The following is a 19001-nucleotide window of genomic DNA, read 5'->3' as shown; positions in this document are numbered from 1 at the left end:
AATGCAGCTAGTCCAACCCCAACTACTGGAGAGGAAAAATTTGTAGATTCCAAGAGCAGAAAAGACCATTGTGATCATCTAGTCTGATCTCCTGCATAGCACAGACCATAAAACTTGCCCATAATAATTCCCAGAGCATTGTTTGAAAGAGGCAAGTAAAGAAGAATATTCCAGAGAAAAGTGCATTCCCTCCCCCTCTACAATATCATATTCTCTTGATGAGGCAGTAAATCCATCTATGTTGCTACAGCTGAATAAGGTTTTCCAAGACTTGAAGTACATGATGGAAATCTTAGATGTTCCCCTGGAAGCTGTTTAAGAGCTTGTAGAGTTTATTTTTAATAAACACATTGCATTCATTAACACAAGGGAGATTAGCCATTCCAATAAACAATGGTCTGCTGGAACCCACCAAAGCCATCTGCTATAAGCCTGTTTCCATCTCACCTCTAAGACAGCAGACAAAAGGTAAAAAGTCCCTGCAAAGCGATTTGAACAGTTATTCTCATCCTGCATTTGGCTCTCTTGTACAAGGAGTATAGGAGAGACCACAACAGCCACGTTCTCTAAAGTCACCCCAAAGGAAAACATCCCCAAACTGGATCTTTTCAGCAAGCCTTCAGCTGAAAGCAGCAAGTAACCAAGTGCTACTCTACATATTGAGACAAATGGTCTAATTTTGTTGATCAGTTACTCGAGGACCTGAAGTAGCTTAAGGCCAACTGATTGCTCAGATCTCTCTGCAGGCTGCTCTGGTCACATGACAGCAAGGCATACCAGGGCTACTGAAGTGGGCAGGCAGAGGCTGTGTCATGGCTTCAGTTCTCTGGCTTGCCTACAACAGGTACAGACAATCAAGGACCACCAGCTAGAGGAAAACCCCTTCAGCAGTGGGATTGCTCTCCATACTTTAAAAGGCTTCTAGGGCCATTCTGTGCTCCCAGCTCCCAATCTCCTGTACCAGGATTCCAGGGTAATTGTCTCAACAGGATGCAGCCAAAGGAAATATGTGAATTTCCCACTCCCAGTACAGTCTTGCCCTTTTCCCTCTCTACAGCGCCAAGGTGTCTATCGGCACCAAGCGTCTATCAGCAATAACGGTTCTAAAGAAAAAGAATCCAAATATATCTTTATCTAGATGATCTGCTAATTCATAGGTGACCTCTGAAGTACAGCATCCTAAAACTTCCCCTTGTTACATTTCTAAGTCAATACATTCAGCCTCCAACTCACAGCATTGAGTTCATAGCAGCACTATCAGACTATCTTCCACAGAAGGGATTTCAGACAATAAGACATCATCAACCGACTTCAAACCCATCCAAGAATACCAATGAGGTCACATCTCATGCACTTATGTCACACAGCATGCCGGACTTCCTTGCAAGGATCAAAGGTGGTGCTGAATGAAACTGGTATGTCTACCCAGCAGGCACCACCTGGATATGGTCAGTCCCCCAAGCAGTCCTCTCCTTGTTACACTGGGGAACAGAACCCCTTCAGGCGTTCACTGGAGTTTCCTTTTCCATATCACTACCTACAAAGTCTTTGATAGCATACCTCCACTCAGAGAGGGAGGGGGCTCATCTAGTTCACCTTCAAATTCAGGGACAATGGTCCCCTTAGGAAGCTTGTTTGCACATCAAAATTTTAGGGCCAGCTGCCTGTCTTGCAAGACTTTTCTGCCTTTTCTTCAGACTAATCTGCACCAGATCACACCAGTAGCCTGGCACCTTCCTGGACTTCAGAACACCCAGGCAGACTAGTTCAGCAAGGACTTTTCTGAGAGCCACAAGCTGTCTCTGACTAAGTTGTATACAGCACAAGGCACAAGCCCAGTCTCCCTGGCATAGGACTTCTTCATTCCTTGGACCACCAGGGTTTATGTACCTATTTCCATCAATCCCTGTGAAAGCAAGGGTCCCGAGGAAACTGACAAGAAGCAGGTTGCATTATCACGACAGCCCAGCATAGGCAGGGAGTTTGGGTATTTGATAGGATTACCAGATCCAAAGAGCCACAGATCACCTTATCCATTCTACCCCACAGTCTCCCAATTCAGTTCTCAGATACTGCATTCGGACCCAGAATCTCTACCTGTGGCAGCACCCAGTCTGTCTAGATGGTATTCACCAAATGATGCTGTTTGGCTGATGTTCAGAACATTCTACTCCAGAGCAGGAAACTTTCAACCAGAAGGACTTGCAGAACTCCATGAAATACATTTCCTCTCTGGGCATCTTGGCACCAGCTTTCACCCGGACAGCAACGCATTCATCACTACTGCACTAGTTGGTAGCAGCAATTGGGACTTTCCAACAGCTTTAGCAAAAGTCCACCTAGTAGCAATATCAGGAAGTGACTCTCCAATCAAGGGCCACGCTGCATTTTCCCCTCCCTACAGTGACAATATTCCTCACCAACTAATGCATGTTTTCCCCCCAGTTTGAGAGGCTCCCTGCTCCTTTCTGGGCTCTTAGTACCAACAGGGTTGATAGGTCACCCCTTCTGAATCTGCTCCCTTTACTATGTCTCAATGCAATCTCTTAGGCCTGGATGCACAAAAGCAGGGTTTTAGGCTCAGTTAGGAGGATAGGGGAGATTCAGGCCCTTATCTCAGATCCCCCATATATGGTGTTTCAAAGGGACAGGCTTACTCTTAACTTTCAACAGAAACTTTGGGTGAGGTCTATCTCAGAGTTCCAGATGAACCAGTCCATTCACCTCCTGTTTTCTTCCCTAACCCTCATTCTACCGCAGGTGAAGTTTCTCACACTCAATACAATGAAAGCATTGTTCTGTCTAGACAGAAGATCGTTCATGAACATACCCAGGGTAACCTATACCATCATTCTGCATTGTCACAGGTTATCTAAGCAGGTCTCTGGCTGCATAAAAACACATTATGATTTAACCACACAAGGTGCACCACCCATATTAGAACTCATTCCTTTAGGGCTGTGTGGGGAATATTTCCATCCCTGACATATACAGAGCAGCAGGGTGGAGATAAGCCACACATCTACCATTGACTACAGGCCTACAGATTGGATGCTCAGTTTGGAAGGGGTCCTGCAATCTCTATTCAAGCAGAACTCCTCAGACCCACTCCCTAAGAAAAGACAACTGCTTGTTAGTCACCAAGTGTGCAGTCCATGTGGACAATCACTCAAAGAGGAACAAATACTTACCTGACAGTAACTGTGGTTCAAGATGTGTGCTTCTACAGCCGGCCCTCCTTCCCCAATAATTCAAAGTCCTACTCCTGTGAGATTCCATAATGATGAAGAAACTGAGACAGTTGAACCAGCTCTGCCCTTAATGCCCTCAGGTTGGAGGGGCATAAGCTCACCCAGAGAGCAGTCCCAATGGACACTGCTAGTCCCCTAAAAAAACTTTTCATGAACATGGGGCATATATGCACCAAGAGTGGGATCTGCATGGACAATCTCCAGGAGGACCAGGAGGCTAACTGTTCTTTACAGCGCCAGACCATGAGCAAGAGGCTCACACAAAAACAGGTTTGTTTCTGTTCTAACAATCTTTCCCAGGCTCTGTCCAACAAAATGCCAAGACAGGATGCAAATGAAGATACTCTGCCCTCCCTTAACCTCTATCTTCTGTGAAGTGCACAGAAACTCCAACCATTCAGACAAACCTCAAGCACCTGTAGAAGCAGCTCCATACACACACATTTTAAAGGATGAAATGAATAGCAATTGAGTGACTTGGCTGAAGTCAGACTGCAGGTCAATGGTCAAATTGACACTGTTCCGGGCCCATCTAACCACCACCTCTGGCCCAAGCAGTGGAAGTCCAAACAAACTGCTGCACTAGTTTGAAGGACTCCAACTACCATACATTGAACAGGGCTAATCAAACCTAAGCGAGGTAGCTATTGGCCACTTCTCCCCAACCTCCTTAATAAACCTGGGGAAAACTGATCTTTTCTATATTTAGGTCCAATTGTATTTGTTATAATAGGAAGGAAATTTGTGCCATGACAATTCCCACAGACAGTAACATGCCTACCAACATTGAATGATGTCATTCCCACTAGCTGCTTTGCCACTCACCAGCAAAACAGCCAGCTAGCTGAGTCACAGACCCAACAGCAGCCAGTTTCTGGGTGAGGCCACTTACGACCCTGACACCTCTCAATCCCCACAAGTGAGTTCCCTTTCACTGCAGCAGTGAAGCCAAGATGGCCCCTCTTACTGTTTAAAAAGGGGAAGTGCTTGCTGAAGAGCTTGTGTGCAGCTGCTGAAAAAAGTCCACAGAGAAGCTGGCAGGGGACAATTCTTGCAGTAGGTAGCCATAGTCCCACTGTGAGGCCCTTGAAAGGAGTTCAGTGAGGTTCAGAGGTAACAGAGCAGAGACAAGAAGTTCAAATATATTTCAACTCAGGCAGACAAAACCCCCCTCAGTGAGGGAGCAACGGCTTCTCATACACTTGGAGCGTGACAGTGAGAAACAGTGGTTGGTGACATCTCCGCATAGGCACTTCACATTGGCTCCATAATGATCTTTGTCTGCACTGACACAACAGCTATCTTAAGCTATGGGTTCTCAGGATTTCTGCCTCCAATGGCAAGCACTACCAGACAGAAGCTTTGCGGGAGTGAGGTGATTGTTTCTGCAGGATGGGATCAAGCACCCACTTGCCCGAGGCTGGCCCAGAGAGGTTTCAGCACAATTTAGGGTGTAACTGAAGACAGGTTGAGTGGGGATACTCTTCGTGTGGGAGTGTGGTTGGATGACAGCGAGGCAGGGAGGAAGAAGGGAGCAGAGATCTCTGTGGAGGAGGTTTCCCCTTGGTTGCGTAGTTGTAAAATCTGCCGCAGCAGGGCCTTCCCTTCTTCTCTTGTCTGAAAAGAGTCAGAATACCTCATTAATAGGTCAAATCCATACTTAATGGCAGTTGCAGCCAGGACATACCTGACACGCAACAGCATGCCTGACCGACCTGATTGCTTTCTATGAGATGACTGGCTCTGTGGACGTTATATACCTTGACCTTAATAAAGCTTTTGATATGGTCTCCCACAGTATTCTTGCCAGCAAGTTAAAGTATGGGTTGAATGAATGGACTATAAGATGGATAGAAAGCCAGCTAGATCATCAGGCTCAATGGGTAGTGATCAACAGCTCGATGTCTAGTTGGCAGCCAGCATCAAGCAGAGAGCCCCAAGAGATGGTCCTGGTGCTGGTTTTGTTCAACATCATCATTAATGATTTGGAGGATGGGGTGGATTGCGCCCTCTGCAAGTCTGCGGATGACACTAAGCTGGGGGGAGTGGCAGATACGCTGGAGGGTATGGATAGGATACAGCGTGACCTAGACAAATAAGAGAATTGAGCCAAAAGGAATTTGATGAGGTTCAGCAAGGACAAGTGCAGAGTCCTGCACTTAGGATGGGAGAATCTCATGCACTGTACAGACTGGGGGCCAACTGGCTGGGCAGCAGTTCTGCACAAAAGGGCCTGGGGGTTACACTGGACAAGAGTCAACAGTGTGCCCTTACTGCCAAGAAGGCTAATGGCATATTGGGCTGCATTAGTAGGAATATTGCCAGCAGATCAAGGGAAGTGATTATTCCCCTCTATTTGGCATTGGTGAGGCCACATCTGGAGTATTGTGTCCAGCTTTGACACCCCCCCAACAGAAAGGATGTGGACAAATTGGAGACAGTCCTGTAGATGGCAACAAGAGTCCTGTGGAGGGGGCTGTGGCACATGATTTATGAGGAGAGGCTGAGGGAACTAAGCTTATTTAGTCTGCAGAAGAACACAGAGATGGGATTTGATAATGGCCTTCAACTACCTGAAGGGGGGTTCCAGGGAGGATGGAGCTAGGCTGTTCTCAGTGGTGGCAGATGACAGAACAAGGAGCAACGGTCTCAAGTTGCAGTGGGGGTGGTCATAGGCGGTGGGTATTACAGGCTTGGGGAAGCCGCTGGCGGATGCTCCCACTCCGCCTTTCTGTCCCACCCATGCCCTGCCCCTGGCCCTGCTCAGCCTCTCATCACCCACTGCTCATGCCTCTTCGCCCTCTCCCGCAAGAGGCTCAGGCAGGAGGGGGCGAAGATCTGAGCCCAGGGAAAAGGGGTGCTAGATCCGAGCTCAGGGAGGCACCAGGAGAAGCTGAGTCCTGGAGCGGTGCTGCGGTCAGGGAGGAGAGGAGGGTGCGGAGCAGGTGATCCTTCACGGGGCAGGGAGAGCCGCCTCTTTCCCTTGCAGCAGGCTGGGGGAAGCAGGGAAGTTGCCTGACTGCAGGGAAGTTGGTTGCAGAGTTGAGGGAGTGGAGTGGGATCCCTACCATAGCAGAGCAGTCCGGGACAGCCAGCCCAAACCAGTAATGCTGGGGGCAGAGCAGCGGCCACTGCAGAGCTGAGCAGCTGCTGAGGGAGCGCCTGCTCACCCGCTGCTGCCGGCAGCCAGCATGACCCGCTGGACCCCCACCAAGCAGTAAAAACAGGGGGACAGGTAGGAGGGAACCTCAGGGAAGGGGGGCTGGGGGTGGAGTGCGGGCAGGGCCTCAGGGGAGGGGCCATGGGCCAAGTGCTGGTGCCCTTCCCTGCCCAGCCTCCCCAAAGACAGGAGTCACATGCTGTCCATGAGGGAGATCTAGGTTGAATATTAGGAAAAACCTTTCACTAGGAGGGTGGTGAAGCACTGGAATGGGTTACCTAGCAAGGTGGTGGAATCTCCATCCTAAAGCTTGACAAAGCCTGGCTGGGATGATTTAGTTGGGGTTGGTCCTGCTTTGAGCAGGGATTGAACTAGATACCTCCTGAGGTCCCTCCCAGCCTTAATCCTCTATACTAGTTTGGCCCTCACTGGGTCTGCAAGACAGTATCACATAGTAAAGGATGTTGGTTTTGCAGCTATTAACAGCAATGTTTAAGATAAAACAAACCCCCTTTAATCCTCTTCCCAGCCCTGTGGCACACAGGTTACTTGTTTTGTACCCCTTATTATCTTGTGTGTCTGTACTACCACCTCACCTTTCACAAAATAGACTGGCAATAGCAAAGACTTGAGAAGAACCAGAGACTGAGTCCCTTAAAGTGCTAGAAAGCTTTGCTTGGGAGAGGGGGCAAGTTTTATGCTGGTGATGTCCACAACATCCACTCCTGGGTTGACATGGAAATCCAAAGCATCCAACTATGGGCTGAGAGAATCTCAGATTCCACACATGCCAGGATACTAATTACTACTGTATCCTTTGCCTTGTCAATGTGGAAGATCACATATAACAAGAAACGTGGGGGATTTCAGGAGCATGCAGTGCAGTAAGTCCATTAGTTCCTGCAGAAAGATGGCAGGTGTTCCTGCTGGAGGTCTGTGGACCACTGCAAGTTCAGTTATTTTTGAACTCCTGAATGCCACACCAGTGCAACCCCTAGCCCAAGAACTTCAACTAGTTACTAAGAAGCAATAGCAGGAAATAGGTGAGTAGCAGTACTGAGGGTCTCCTCACATGATGAAGATCGTCCACTGCAGGTGGATGCACCACATGCTCCTTCAATAGAAGATCCCTTGGACTGCCAGAAGAGAAATCAAGGTAAGAATCCCCATAAGAAAGGGATACTGGAGCCCTGGTACTCACATCATTGAATGCACAGCATTTCTGAGCACAGGCGGAGGCTTCATCCCAGAGCTTACACTTGAAGTAATATTGGGCTAGGTAGCGGAAGGCAGTGCTCACCTCCAGGTGTTCTACTATCTCCTAGAGTGCAGGAAAGAAACAGCAAGAGCTGGTTTCAAAGGTAGTTCTACATCATCTCCTTCCCTTCTCCCGCCCAACCTCCTCCCATGGACTCACCCCACAGGAATAGATATCCTGGATGTATTTGATGTAGCACTGAGCAGCCTGTTCTGATTCATTCAGCTGTTCATGCAGCCTAGGAAAGGAAAGAAATTGGGGCAAAAACAGAGCATGGAAGATATTCAAAAGCAAGAACTTACATCTGTCCTGGACAGGCCTTTAGAAAGGGCCCCTACCAAACATGAGCAAGTTCTGGACCACACTTTACTAGCTGCAGCCAGGCCCTGTCCACTAGAACGAAACAGACAATACACCATGCATGAGTGACAGGGTAACAGACCACCCACCAGATAGCAACCGAGCTACTGACTCACGTTGCCTGCTGACATTACCAAGGGTTTCTGGGTTCCTCAGCTGACAACACAAGCAAACAGAGGCTCTTTTACAGAGCTGGGGCAGGATATTAGGAGTTGGGGCTTCCACAGACCTAGAGATACCACTCATAGCACAGTTAATTAACACCTAGCCCTTCAGATCTCACAGTGCTTTTTACAGAATATTGAGAATAAATGCTGAGCCATACTCACTTGGCTAGTTTCACCAATGCCATTTTCTCCACATCTCCCACAGCATAAGCTCTCCAATAACACTGTCAAGAAGGGAGAGAGTCACACAAGCACCTCAGCACAATGTCTTCTCTAGCATGCAGTGGGTGCATACAGGCCACATACAGACCCAGTCACTGCAATGCACCTCAAGCAGAGAAGCATGAGGAAAGAAAGTTTTCCAGAAGGCCACAGCAGACATATTCACCAACTGCCCTGGGCAGATGGTTAGTACAGAACTTCCCCTGAAGTCACAATTATAACAGGAACCTGCTAAGATTAGGCCCAGACTGCATACTGTACACAGCTCCCCCACCCACCCTGGAATCAAGGTCAGGACTGAAGGGAACAGAATAGCCAATCTGAGCACTATTCCCCATTCATTACTTTTTAGGTGTGCAGAGGAAAACAGCTCTGGAGGACATGGAGTACTAACGAGGTCTGTGCTTCTGCCTGCTTCCCTGCCAGCCACCTGGATGCCCAGCCTGCTGCACAGCACGTCTGAGCCTTCACTTACCTTTTTGGCTTCCACAAGCTGATTGAGTTTCTCATAACACTCCCCCAGAGCAACCAGCATACGGGAATCATTGGGTCTGTGAGAGACAACAGCCAGTCAAGCTGGTTCAGGAAAGTCAGGCTACCTCAGAAGTTGGTATTATCTCAAGCTAACTGAATGATGGACCCTACCACTGCATACACTACCTACCTACACTCTTCTCTACCCTGCAGATATCCAGAGTCCTACTAAACCTCGATTGACACCTCAACATAAGAGGCTGAATGGAATTTCTACAGAACACAATCACTACAGCGAAACAGCATACACTAAGTCATTGTTGCCTCCTGAAACTCAGTTTATATTTGACTCCCTCAGCTGATGGTGTTCGCTCTGAACTGCCAACAGACACAGGTATGTTTCCAGCTTTACCTGAGCTGGTGGGCCCGTCGGTAGTAATAGAGACAGTAAAATGGCATCTTGAGGATCTCATATGTTTGCCCCAGTCCATACCAGGCTCTGTAGTCCCTCTTGTTCACCTCTATTGCATGTCTGCCAAAGAAAAGAGAAAGGGGTGTAAGTGTTCGGAACCACACAGGAGCCAAAGCAAGTCAGAGTTTGGGGGTTAAGAATATGAACCAACAAAAGAGAGTTCCTAACAAGACCACACAAGACACTCCTCCCCTCCTGTCAAATCTGTCAATACCTCAGGCACACCCAGAGGCCATTCTCTGCCTTTCATGGCTTTTGCACACACACACCTATAAGCCTGGATAGCTGCAGATGTGTTCTTCATTTCCATGTACTCATGTCCCATGAGGGTCCAGGCTCCAAGATACCGAGGATTCAGTTTCAAGGCTCTCTGGAAATAGAGTGCTGCTTTTTCATGCTGGGAACGTAGACTATAGTAATTCCCTAGAGGATGGTCAGGGGAATAAAGTGAACAGGAAAAAGAAGCAGGGGATTAAAAACAGATATGAGCAGCGGCATCTATGATTTTTTCATATATATTCGAGAAGGGAGAACCCTATTAAGTCAGATCCAATTCATTGCATAACTCTAAGCCCCAGTCTGATGTCCGTCTGTTCTCCAATGCTCTTTGTCCAGTTCATTTTATTTGTGCCAACAGAAGAAGTTTCCACCCCTTACTTTTGAAAACTATCCCACAAACTAATAAATCCCACATCCGTTTGGGCACTAAGTGCCCAGAACCAAGCAACAGTATTCCAGGATCTCAGAGCTGCATAGAGTGGGTCCACCGAAGACTTGCATCATCACCTCTGTGCACTGCCAACACTGCATTGACTTCTTTTGCTGCAAAATCATTTCATCTTTTGTTTTACCCTGAATGAGAGCTGCTTCAGCCAGCCTAGACTCAACAGACCTGCTAACATTTCCTGTAGAGAGGGATCAGTAAACCTTCTTCCCACCCTTTGTAGACTGGGTGACTGAATCTAGTAGAAGAGATGGCACTCACCTATCACACAGCAGGTCTCAACCCGATACTTGTCAATCTCACACAGATTGTGAGCCAGGTAGCTCAACTCAGGCTTCATGCTCTGGTGGAAAAGAGGAAGGAGATTGCTAGGGGGACAAGTGTGATACCACTTCAGAGAGAAAAAGGGTAGGGAAATTAGAAACACGCACCTGGCATACCGCTCCACAGGGGAGGAAGGGAAAAGAAGACAACTGCAAGGCTATGTCCAGAGAGAGACATTAGCATTCATATGAGTGGACTGACTTAATTCAGGTATTCTGCTAAGAAACTGTAAAATGCTTCCTGTGTGAGCTAGTGTAATTTACTGCACAGGAGTGTGGGCAAGAGAAAGGGGTGGCTCACCCGGACATACAGCAGATTGGAGAAGGTGTCCATGTTTTCTATCCTGTATGGGTCTTGTTTCCTTAACTCATTGAAGATAGAGAGAGCTTTGTCTATATCTGCAGATAGATGAAGGCAGACATCAGTGAGTGCTGCTGATTGATGCTGAGTTTATAGTAGAAGGCCCACCTCTGCACCCCTCCCCCCATCATCTGAGTTCACAGACCTCTGATATTATGGTAGGCAACTGCAATCTGGGAAATGATGTAGGTGCTCTTGGAGAATCCTGCATCAATGAGACTCTGGTACTTCTGCAGAGCCTCTTCTATCAGCTGCAGCTCTGTGTAAATGTGTGCCAGGAAAAACTCCTTCATCCAGGTATCTGGCAAGGACAGGCACTTCAGCTGGCAACAACCAAACAACAAAGAAGTGACACACTAAGAGGACAATCCACATCATTCCAAGGAAAGGGAAAACATCAGCACTCTCTTCACCATGCAGCTGGATCTTTAGAGGACAAAGGGCAGTTCTTTCATCCTTCCCAACAAAGTCTTCTCCTTAGACAGTAACTCCACCCACTGGTGCCAAAACCGAGACAAAAGCTTGAATTAAAAGATACTATCAACTTAATATCAGTTACTTCTATAAAAGGATTCAATCCTGACTACAGATGAATAGATTTTAAAGATCAGAAGGGACACTTAAATCATCTAGTCCGACCTCCTGTATAACACAGGCCATAAAATTTCATCCAGTTATTCCGGCACTCAGCCCAATAATTTACTTGACTAAAGCAGAGACACAACCAGCACTGATCTGAAGACTTCAAGAGATGGAGAATCCAGATTCCTTGGTAGTTTGTTTCTATTGTTAAATCACTCTCACTGCTAAAAATGTATGTCTTATTTCTAATTTGAACTTGTCTGGTTTTAACTTCCACTGATTTTTTCTTGTTATGACCATCTCCACTAGACTAAAAGGCCCTTTAGCACCAGGCAGTCTCTCCCCATTAAGATACCTGTACACCATAATCAAGTCACCGTTTGATCTTTTTGATAAACTAACCGGATTGAGCTCTTTAAATCTCTCACTCATAGGCATTTTCTTCAGCCCTCATGTCATTTTTGTGGCTCTTCTCTGGACCTCTCAATTTTTTCAATATTCTTTTTAAAATATGGCCTCTAAAAATCACACATGGTATACCAATATCAGTCTCAGCAATGACATATATAGAGGTAAAATCATCTCACTACTCCCGTTTACATAGCCAAGGATCATATTAGCCCTTTTTGCCGCATCACTGTCCTGGGAGCTGATGTTCAGTTGCTGGTCCACTATGCTTAAAACCTTTTCAGAGTCTTAGGTGTCCAAGATACAGTCTCCCATTCTGTAGGTATGACCTACAATTGTTGCTCCTAGATATCTGACCTTATTTGGCTTTATTAAAACGCATTGTTTGAATTGGTCCATCTTACCAAAAGATCCAGACTGCTCTACAAACATGACTGCCCTAATCTTATTTACTGTTCCATCAATCTTTGTGTCATCTGCTGATTTTATATTTATTTTCAGATTACTGATGAAAATACTGAGTAGTGTCGGGCCTCACACCGATCCCTGTGAAACCCCACCAGAAACACCTCTATTTGATGATGACTCCCCATTCACAGCAACATGTTGAGATCTCTGTCCATTCTTAATCCAGTTAAGATGGGCTTTATTTATATTATACAGTGCTTTTTCTTTTTTTAAATCAGAATGTGAGCCAGTATCAGGCACTTCACAGAATTCAAAGCATGGCACTATCTTTTTGTTCTGTGTTTGTACAGCACCTACCACAAGGGGTCCTAGTCTATGCCTAGGGCTCCAAGGCACTACAGCAATACCAACAGTGAATGGTAAATTACATTCATGCAGTTACCTTTATCAACCACATTTGTCATCACTTCAGAAAATGAAAATCAGGTTTGTTTGACAAGACATATTTTCCATAAAACTACATTGACCAGTTTTAATTCTTTATTAATTGAATCAGATTTTCCATTATTTTGGCCTATTACTACCCAAGTCAACTGACATGCACTTTTTGAATATTGGCACAACATTAGCACTCTTACAGTCTTCAGGAATTTTCCCAATATGCCAAGATTTATGAAAAAATAACATCAGCAGGCCAGAGATCACCTCAGCCAATTCTTGTAGGACTCTTGAGTGTAAGTTATCCAGCCCTAGTGATTTAAAATATTCACCCTCAGCAGATGCTGTTTAGCATCCTTTTTAATCATTAATGGACTGGAAAATAGTTCATACTCATGCAATATGAAATCATTCTGTTTTTTTCCAAATACAGAACAGAAAACTTATTGAACACTTCTGCCTTTTCTGCATCAATAACAATGTTACCATTGCCATCTAGTAATGGGTCTAGACAGTATTAGGATTTCTTTCATTCCTGATATACTTTAACAACTTCTTGATGAGAGCCAGAGATTTTGCCCTGATGTCTTTAGTTTCCCTTATCAATGTTATACACTTCAATAACTGTAATTGATATTGACTGCTGTCTACTTTCCCATAGGTTATAATCTTTTGTTTTTAAATTGCTGCCTTCACTTACACATGGGGATGGATTCAGATCCTCAGAGAGAAAAGTCAGAGATAGATTTTTCCTATTACCCAGATCCTGTCTGCAGTAAATCATTCCAGACTACATAAGCAGGTGAAGTTCAGCAGCAGTTTCAACAAGATAGGTTAAGATTTTGTCCCAGTTATTTTGAGTGAAAGTCAGGGAGAGGTCATGGACAATAAACAAAAATTCATGGAAGCCGTGACCTCTCCTTGACTTTTACTCAAAATAACTAACTATGACAAAACGGGGTTGACTGGGGAGTGGGATAGGGATGGGATGAGAGCAGCAAGGCAGGGTCCTGTTCCCACCACACCACCCCTGCCTGCAAAGGCAGGGAGTTGGGGATGAGGGCACTCTCCCCCACTCTATGGGGCCAGGGTCTGGGAGCTCCAGAGTGTTGTCTCCCCCACCCCACTCCCGTCAGCAAATGGGAGCTCCCGAGCTCACACTGCCCCCCACAGCAGCTTGGATATGTGGAGGCCCCCTGGGGCTGCTTTGAGCTCAAAGAGCCGACCGTAGCAACTCTGAGTTCCAGGGGCTCCCCACCACCTGTGGTGGAGGATCAGAGCTCAGGGGCCCCCCACCACCATCCACGGTGGCTGGGAGCTGCAGGGGCCGCCAGCAGCAGCTGGGAGCCTTGACTGCCCACAGTGCCTGGGAGCTGCAGGCAGCAGGGCGCTCCAGGGATCCCCCACTGCTCACTGCGGCTTGGAGCCCCGGGTTCCCCTTTCTCCCCAACCATGGGGGCAGGGAATGGCCAGGCTACCCATTGGCTGACAGCTCTTACCCCACACCCTTAGCTGAAGCAGAAAATGTCACAGGAAATCACAGACATAATTTTATCCTTACTGATGAGCTTCTGATCTGAGAATAAAGCCAAGAGTAATGCCAATCCTGGGACATTATTCCATCAGCCATTGGCTTGAGCCACAAACTAAAGCTAAGCTTTACCATCTCTTTGTCTGTGATCAGATTACAGAGCTCCAGCCAGGCTCCCCAGTGCAAAGGCAGAACATGGGTAGCTTCAACAAACGCATCTGTGGCCTCTTTCACCAGGTCCAGCTTCCGCAGCACGACGCCATACCTGCACAGAGAGACGCCAGTGTAACTCTGTGCACCATCCACTTCTGCCAGCCGCACCCTCATGTCAGAGCCTCGAACAAGCGAAGAGCTACAAGAGGGGAACCACCAGACTCTCCAGTGACAGACAATGGTGCAACAAGAACACTAGAGTTCAGTTTAACAGGAGCCTTAAACTGTAAAAATCCAATTAAAATAGCAAAAACCAAGCCACAGAATATAAACTCTGAGCCCTATATGAATTTTTCATAGTGATTTGAAAAATAGTAGAGAGAAACATTAAAAGTCACCCTTTTAGCAATTTTTCATCAGTGTCTCACTTTTCTTTATCCTGTTTTGCAAAATATCTAATTCACCTGTCTTTTGGCCACATGGTTGCTTCTCATGTGCCGATTCCTTTATTATCAGTTATGCATAGGTAATGTTTGTCTATAGAAACTTTCATAAAATTTTAGCAGAGAACTGTGAAATAAAAGACCAGGAGTTCAAATCTCACCCCTTCTAACTAACCTTATTATTGGCTAAGGCCATAAACTCCAACCTAGAAAACAAGGAAGAGTTTCTGAACACCCCCCATTTTTAAAAATAAGTTAGCAGAGAGTTTATACAAGATCACTGCAGGCCCACAACCCAGGTCTCTAACAAGACTAACCCCAATTTTATCCACTGCACCACAGTGCCTTTCAGAGTAACTTCCCAAGTTTTGGTTATCTTATCTCTAACCACTGTAAACCACACTCCTGTACCAGAGCCAGGTATACTATCTAAGATTCCTGATCATCAGTGTTCTACTGCTGAATAATAAATACTTAAGTAACACACAGGGAAAGTGTGCATGAAGTACTCCTGAGGGAATTCTGCACCAAAACTTAAAAATTCTGCACACAATATTTTAAAATTCTGCATATTTTATTTGTCAATAAATAAATGTGGAGGCTCTGGCTGCACAGAAGTGGGAGATCACCCTGAAGCCCTTCATCTTGGGACACTGATTCTGCAATGAGGCTGCACCAAACCCTAACACAGCGCAAGGGCTGGTCCAGCCCCAGAAACACACTAGGGCCCTGCCCCTCTGCACCAGGCACACCAAGATAGCAAGCGAGAGAGACAGTCTTACACACCCAGCCCTGACTCCTGATTCAGGTGAGAGGCAGGCAGGCTCAGCCTGGCAGGATCCAAGTGTGGAGGGGTTTAGTGTGGGGAGATTCAGGTATGGAGTGAGAGAGTTTTGTGTGGGGCAATCTGGATGCGGGCAGCTTGGTGGGGGGGTCTGTGTGTGTGGGGGGAGGAGAGATCTGGATACATACAGGCTCATTGGGAGGTTCTGGATGAAGGGGGAAGGGGACTCTGCAGGTGAAGGTGGTTAGGGCTCAGTGGGATGGGGATCTGGCTGCAGGGAGCTCAGCAGGGGGTTGTCTGAGTACAGGGGTGGGGTGGTGCAGAAGGGATCCGGTTGCAAATGGTGAGGCTTGGCAGGGGAGTCTGGGTGTGGAGACTCTGGATGCACAGGGGTTGGGTGGACGGGGAAGCAGCTCCCCATACAGTGACCCACCCCCCACAGCTGAGGCAAAATGGGGGTGGAAGGGGAAGCTTCCTGCAGCCGGGGAAGATTTCTGGAGGGGACAGGGGGGTTTCTGACCTGGACCGGCCACTCCTTTCAGGGGATGTCCTGTCTTCCCATAACCCAGCCAGGACTAGCAGCTGAGCCCAGCACAGTTTAGGAGCCAGTGGCCAGGCATCCCCAGCCTCACCCCTCTGCGGCACTTGCCGGCTGTTCTGGGCACTTGAAACAATGCACCCATGGTGCTGGGGAGGGCACATGACTGCTCTTGTGGCTTCCCTTTGCTTCCCTGTCAGAAGTCATTAATCAAGCCCTCCTCCAATGATTTGTTTAAAAGGGGCTCACACTTCAGCAAGTAGTAAGGATCTAAGCCATGGATCAAAAGGTCATGGGGGGTTCAAATCCTGCTGCAGATCTGTGGAGGTAGGGGCAATAGTGTGGTTGCATCTAATTCAGACAGTGAGAAGACTCCTTCAAAATAGATTACCATTAACTTTTAAACACAATCTGCAAATTATGGTGTGACTCACCATAATACACATTTTGCACTCATCATTTATCATACATTTTGCTTGCGTAGCCCACTAGTCAGTGGATGCCCTATGTCCTCCCGCTGTGCCCATTCCACACAAGACGTGAATCTGTCACAACTCAACTTGAAAGTCTGGCTTTTTGGCTCAAGCAGTAAAAGACTCATGGTTCTAACTCTGGAGGTCATCAGTTCAAATCCTAGAGTTGGCCAAAATGACAGTCACCACATTTGCAGGTTGAGAACTTTGAAGGTTAAAGACATGCTTCATATTGGCAGGGATCAAAAGCCGAGAAGAAGGGAGTACAATGAGCATATCTATTAATGGGGATTCTCTATACCCTAGTAAAGAGGAGGGAATTGAAGTTGATTAAGTACAGGAAGTAACTGAAGAGAAACACTCAAAAGTAATTGAATGGGATTCTTTTTCAACACATAAAGGCATACTACTAAAAAGTGACAAATTTTATAAGTACTTCTATACAAATGCTAGAGGTCTAAATACTAAGAGGAGTGAACTTGAGTCCTGGAATTAAATGAGGATATTAAGATAATAGTCTTCACAGAAACTTGGTAGAATAATGGTAGTCAATGGGACATGGTAATACCAGTGTACAAAATACACAGGGAGACAGAGTAGGTCATGCTGGTAGGACAGTGGCACTATATGTGAAAGAAGCAGAGTGTCAAATATAGTAAAAATCTTAAATGAAACAAACTGTACCATAGCATCTCTATGGATAGAAATTCCATACTTGAACAACAAGAGTGTAGCAGTAGGAATATATTACCAACCACCTGACCAGGATGGTGATGGTGACTGAAAAATGTTTAGGGAAACCCAATAATAATGGGGGATTTCAACTATCCCCATATTGACTGGGAACATGTCACCCCAGGAAAGAATTCAGAGCTTAAGTTTCCAGATGTCATTAATGACTACTTATTGAAGCAGTTAGTCCTGGAACCCACAAAGGGTTGATTTAGTCCTAAGTGGCACACAGGATCTGGTCCAAGAGGTAAATATAGCTAAACTGCCCAGTAATGCAAAGATAATAAAGATCCTTGTGGGCAAGAAAGTACCAGCGAAGCCCAACACAGTAACGTTTAACTTCAGAAAGGAGGGCTACACAAAAGTGAGGAAGATAATTAAATGGAAATTAAATGTAACAGTCACAAATGTGAAATGCCTACAAGCTGCATGGAAATGTTTAAAAAACACCATAATAAAGGCTGAGATTAAAGGTATATTTTTTTAAATTGGGATAAGAGGACCAAGAAAATGCCATCATGGCTAAACAGAATAAAAGGAGCTAGAGGCAAAAAGGCATCCTTTAAAAACTGGATGTCATATCCTACTAAGGAAAATGCCAGAGTTCATGCTCCCTTCTAAGTCAAGTATACATATAATTAAAGAGGCCAAATAAGTATTTGAAGAGCAACTAGCAAAAGACTCTAACAGCAAAAAAACCCAAATTTTAAGAACAGAAAGCAGGAAGCCTGCCAAACAATCAGTGGGGCCCCTGAACAATCAAGTTGCTAAAGAAGCACTCAAGGAAGACATGGCCATTACAGAGATGCTAAATGAACTGCTTGCATTGCTCTTAATTACAGAGCACATGAGGGACATTCCCACAACTAGCCATTCTTTTTAAAGGACAACTAAGGAACCCTCACAGATGGAGATGTCAACAGAAGAGGCTTTGGAACAAACTGATAAATTAAACAGTAATAAGTCACCAGGACAAGATGATATTCACCCAATAGTTCTGAAGGAACTCAAATATGAAATTGAAAAACTCCTTACAGTGGTATGTAACTTAGCATTTAAATCAACTTCTGTACCAGATGACTGGAGGATAGCTAATGTGACACCAATTTTTAAAAAGGCTCCAACGGTGATCCTGGCAATTACAGGCCAGTGAGCCTAATTTCAGTACCAGGTAAACTGGTTGAAACAATAGTAAAGAACAGAATTATCAGACACAGATGAACATGGTTTATGGGAGAAGAGTCAACACAGCTTTTATAATGGAAAATCATGCCTCACCAGTCTGTTAGAATTCTCAAAGGGGGTCAATAAACATGTGGACAAGGGTGATCCAGTCAACACAGTGTACTTGGACTTTCAGAAAGCCTTTGACAAGGTCACTTACCAAAAAATCTTAAATAAACAAAGCAGTCATGGGATAAGAGGAAAGATCCTCTTCTAGATCAGTAAATGGTTAAAAGACAGGAAACAAAGGGTAGGAATAAATAGTCGGGTTTCAGAATGGAGAGGTAAATAGCGGTGTCCCCCAGAAATCTATATTGGGACCAGTGCTGTTCAAACATATTCATGAATGTTCTGGAAAAAGGGGTAAACAGTGAGGTGGCAAAGTTTGCAGATGACATAAAATTACTCAAGATAGTTAAGTGGAAACTTGACTGCGAAGAGTTAAAAAGGGTTCTCACAAAACTGGGTGACAAAATGGCAGGTGAAATTCAATGTTGATAAATGCAAAGCAGTGC

The 19001-nt window shown here is 45.8% G+C and overlaps 1 protein-coding gene across 1 annotated transcript in view; it reads right to left on the bottom strand.

The window, feature by feature from the left end:
* Positions 1-121: 121 nt before the first annotated feature.
* The window catches only part of CDC23 (cell division cycle 23), a 28274-nt gene continuing 9394 nt past the window's right edge, over positions 122-19001 (bottom strand). The window contains exons 6-16 of the mRNA XM_067534938.1: positions 14272-14404; positions 10918-11095; positions 10713-10810; positions 10350-10431; positions 9634-9787; positions 9305-9424; positions 8894-8969; positions 8359-8420; positions 7829-7907; positions 7613-7732; positions 122-4868 (exon numbers count right to left, since the gene is read on the bottom strand). Of these exons, the coding sequence (XP_067391039.1) occupies positions 4698-4868; positions 7613-7732; positions 7829-7907; positions 8359-8420; positions 8894-8969; positions 9305-9424; positions 9634-9787; positions 10350-10431; positions 10713-10810; positions 10918-11095; positions 14272-14404 (1273 nt within the window). The 3' untranslated portion in view covers positions 122-4697. The remainder of the gene's footprint in view (positions 4869-7612; positions 7733-7828; positions 7908-8358; positions 8421-8893; positions 8970-9304; positions 9425-9633; positions 9788-10349; positions 10432-10712; positions 10811-10917; positions 11096-14271; positions 14405-19001) is intronic.

The sequence above is a fragment of the Emydura macquarii genome, unplaced genomic scaffold (genome assembly GCF_026122565.2).
Source record: "Emydura macquarii macquarii isolate MOO-44397 ecotype Brisbane River unplaced genomic scaffold, CSIRO-AGI_Emac_v2 contig_378, whole genome shotgun sequence".
NCBI classification, from domain to species: Eukaryota; Metazoa; Chordata; order Testudines; family Chelidae; genus Emydura; species Emydura macquarii.
The sequence above is the reverse complement of the archived record's forward strand: the minus strand, read 5'-3'. Positions and strand labels throughout refer to the sequence as shown.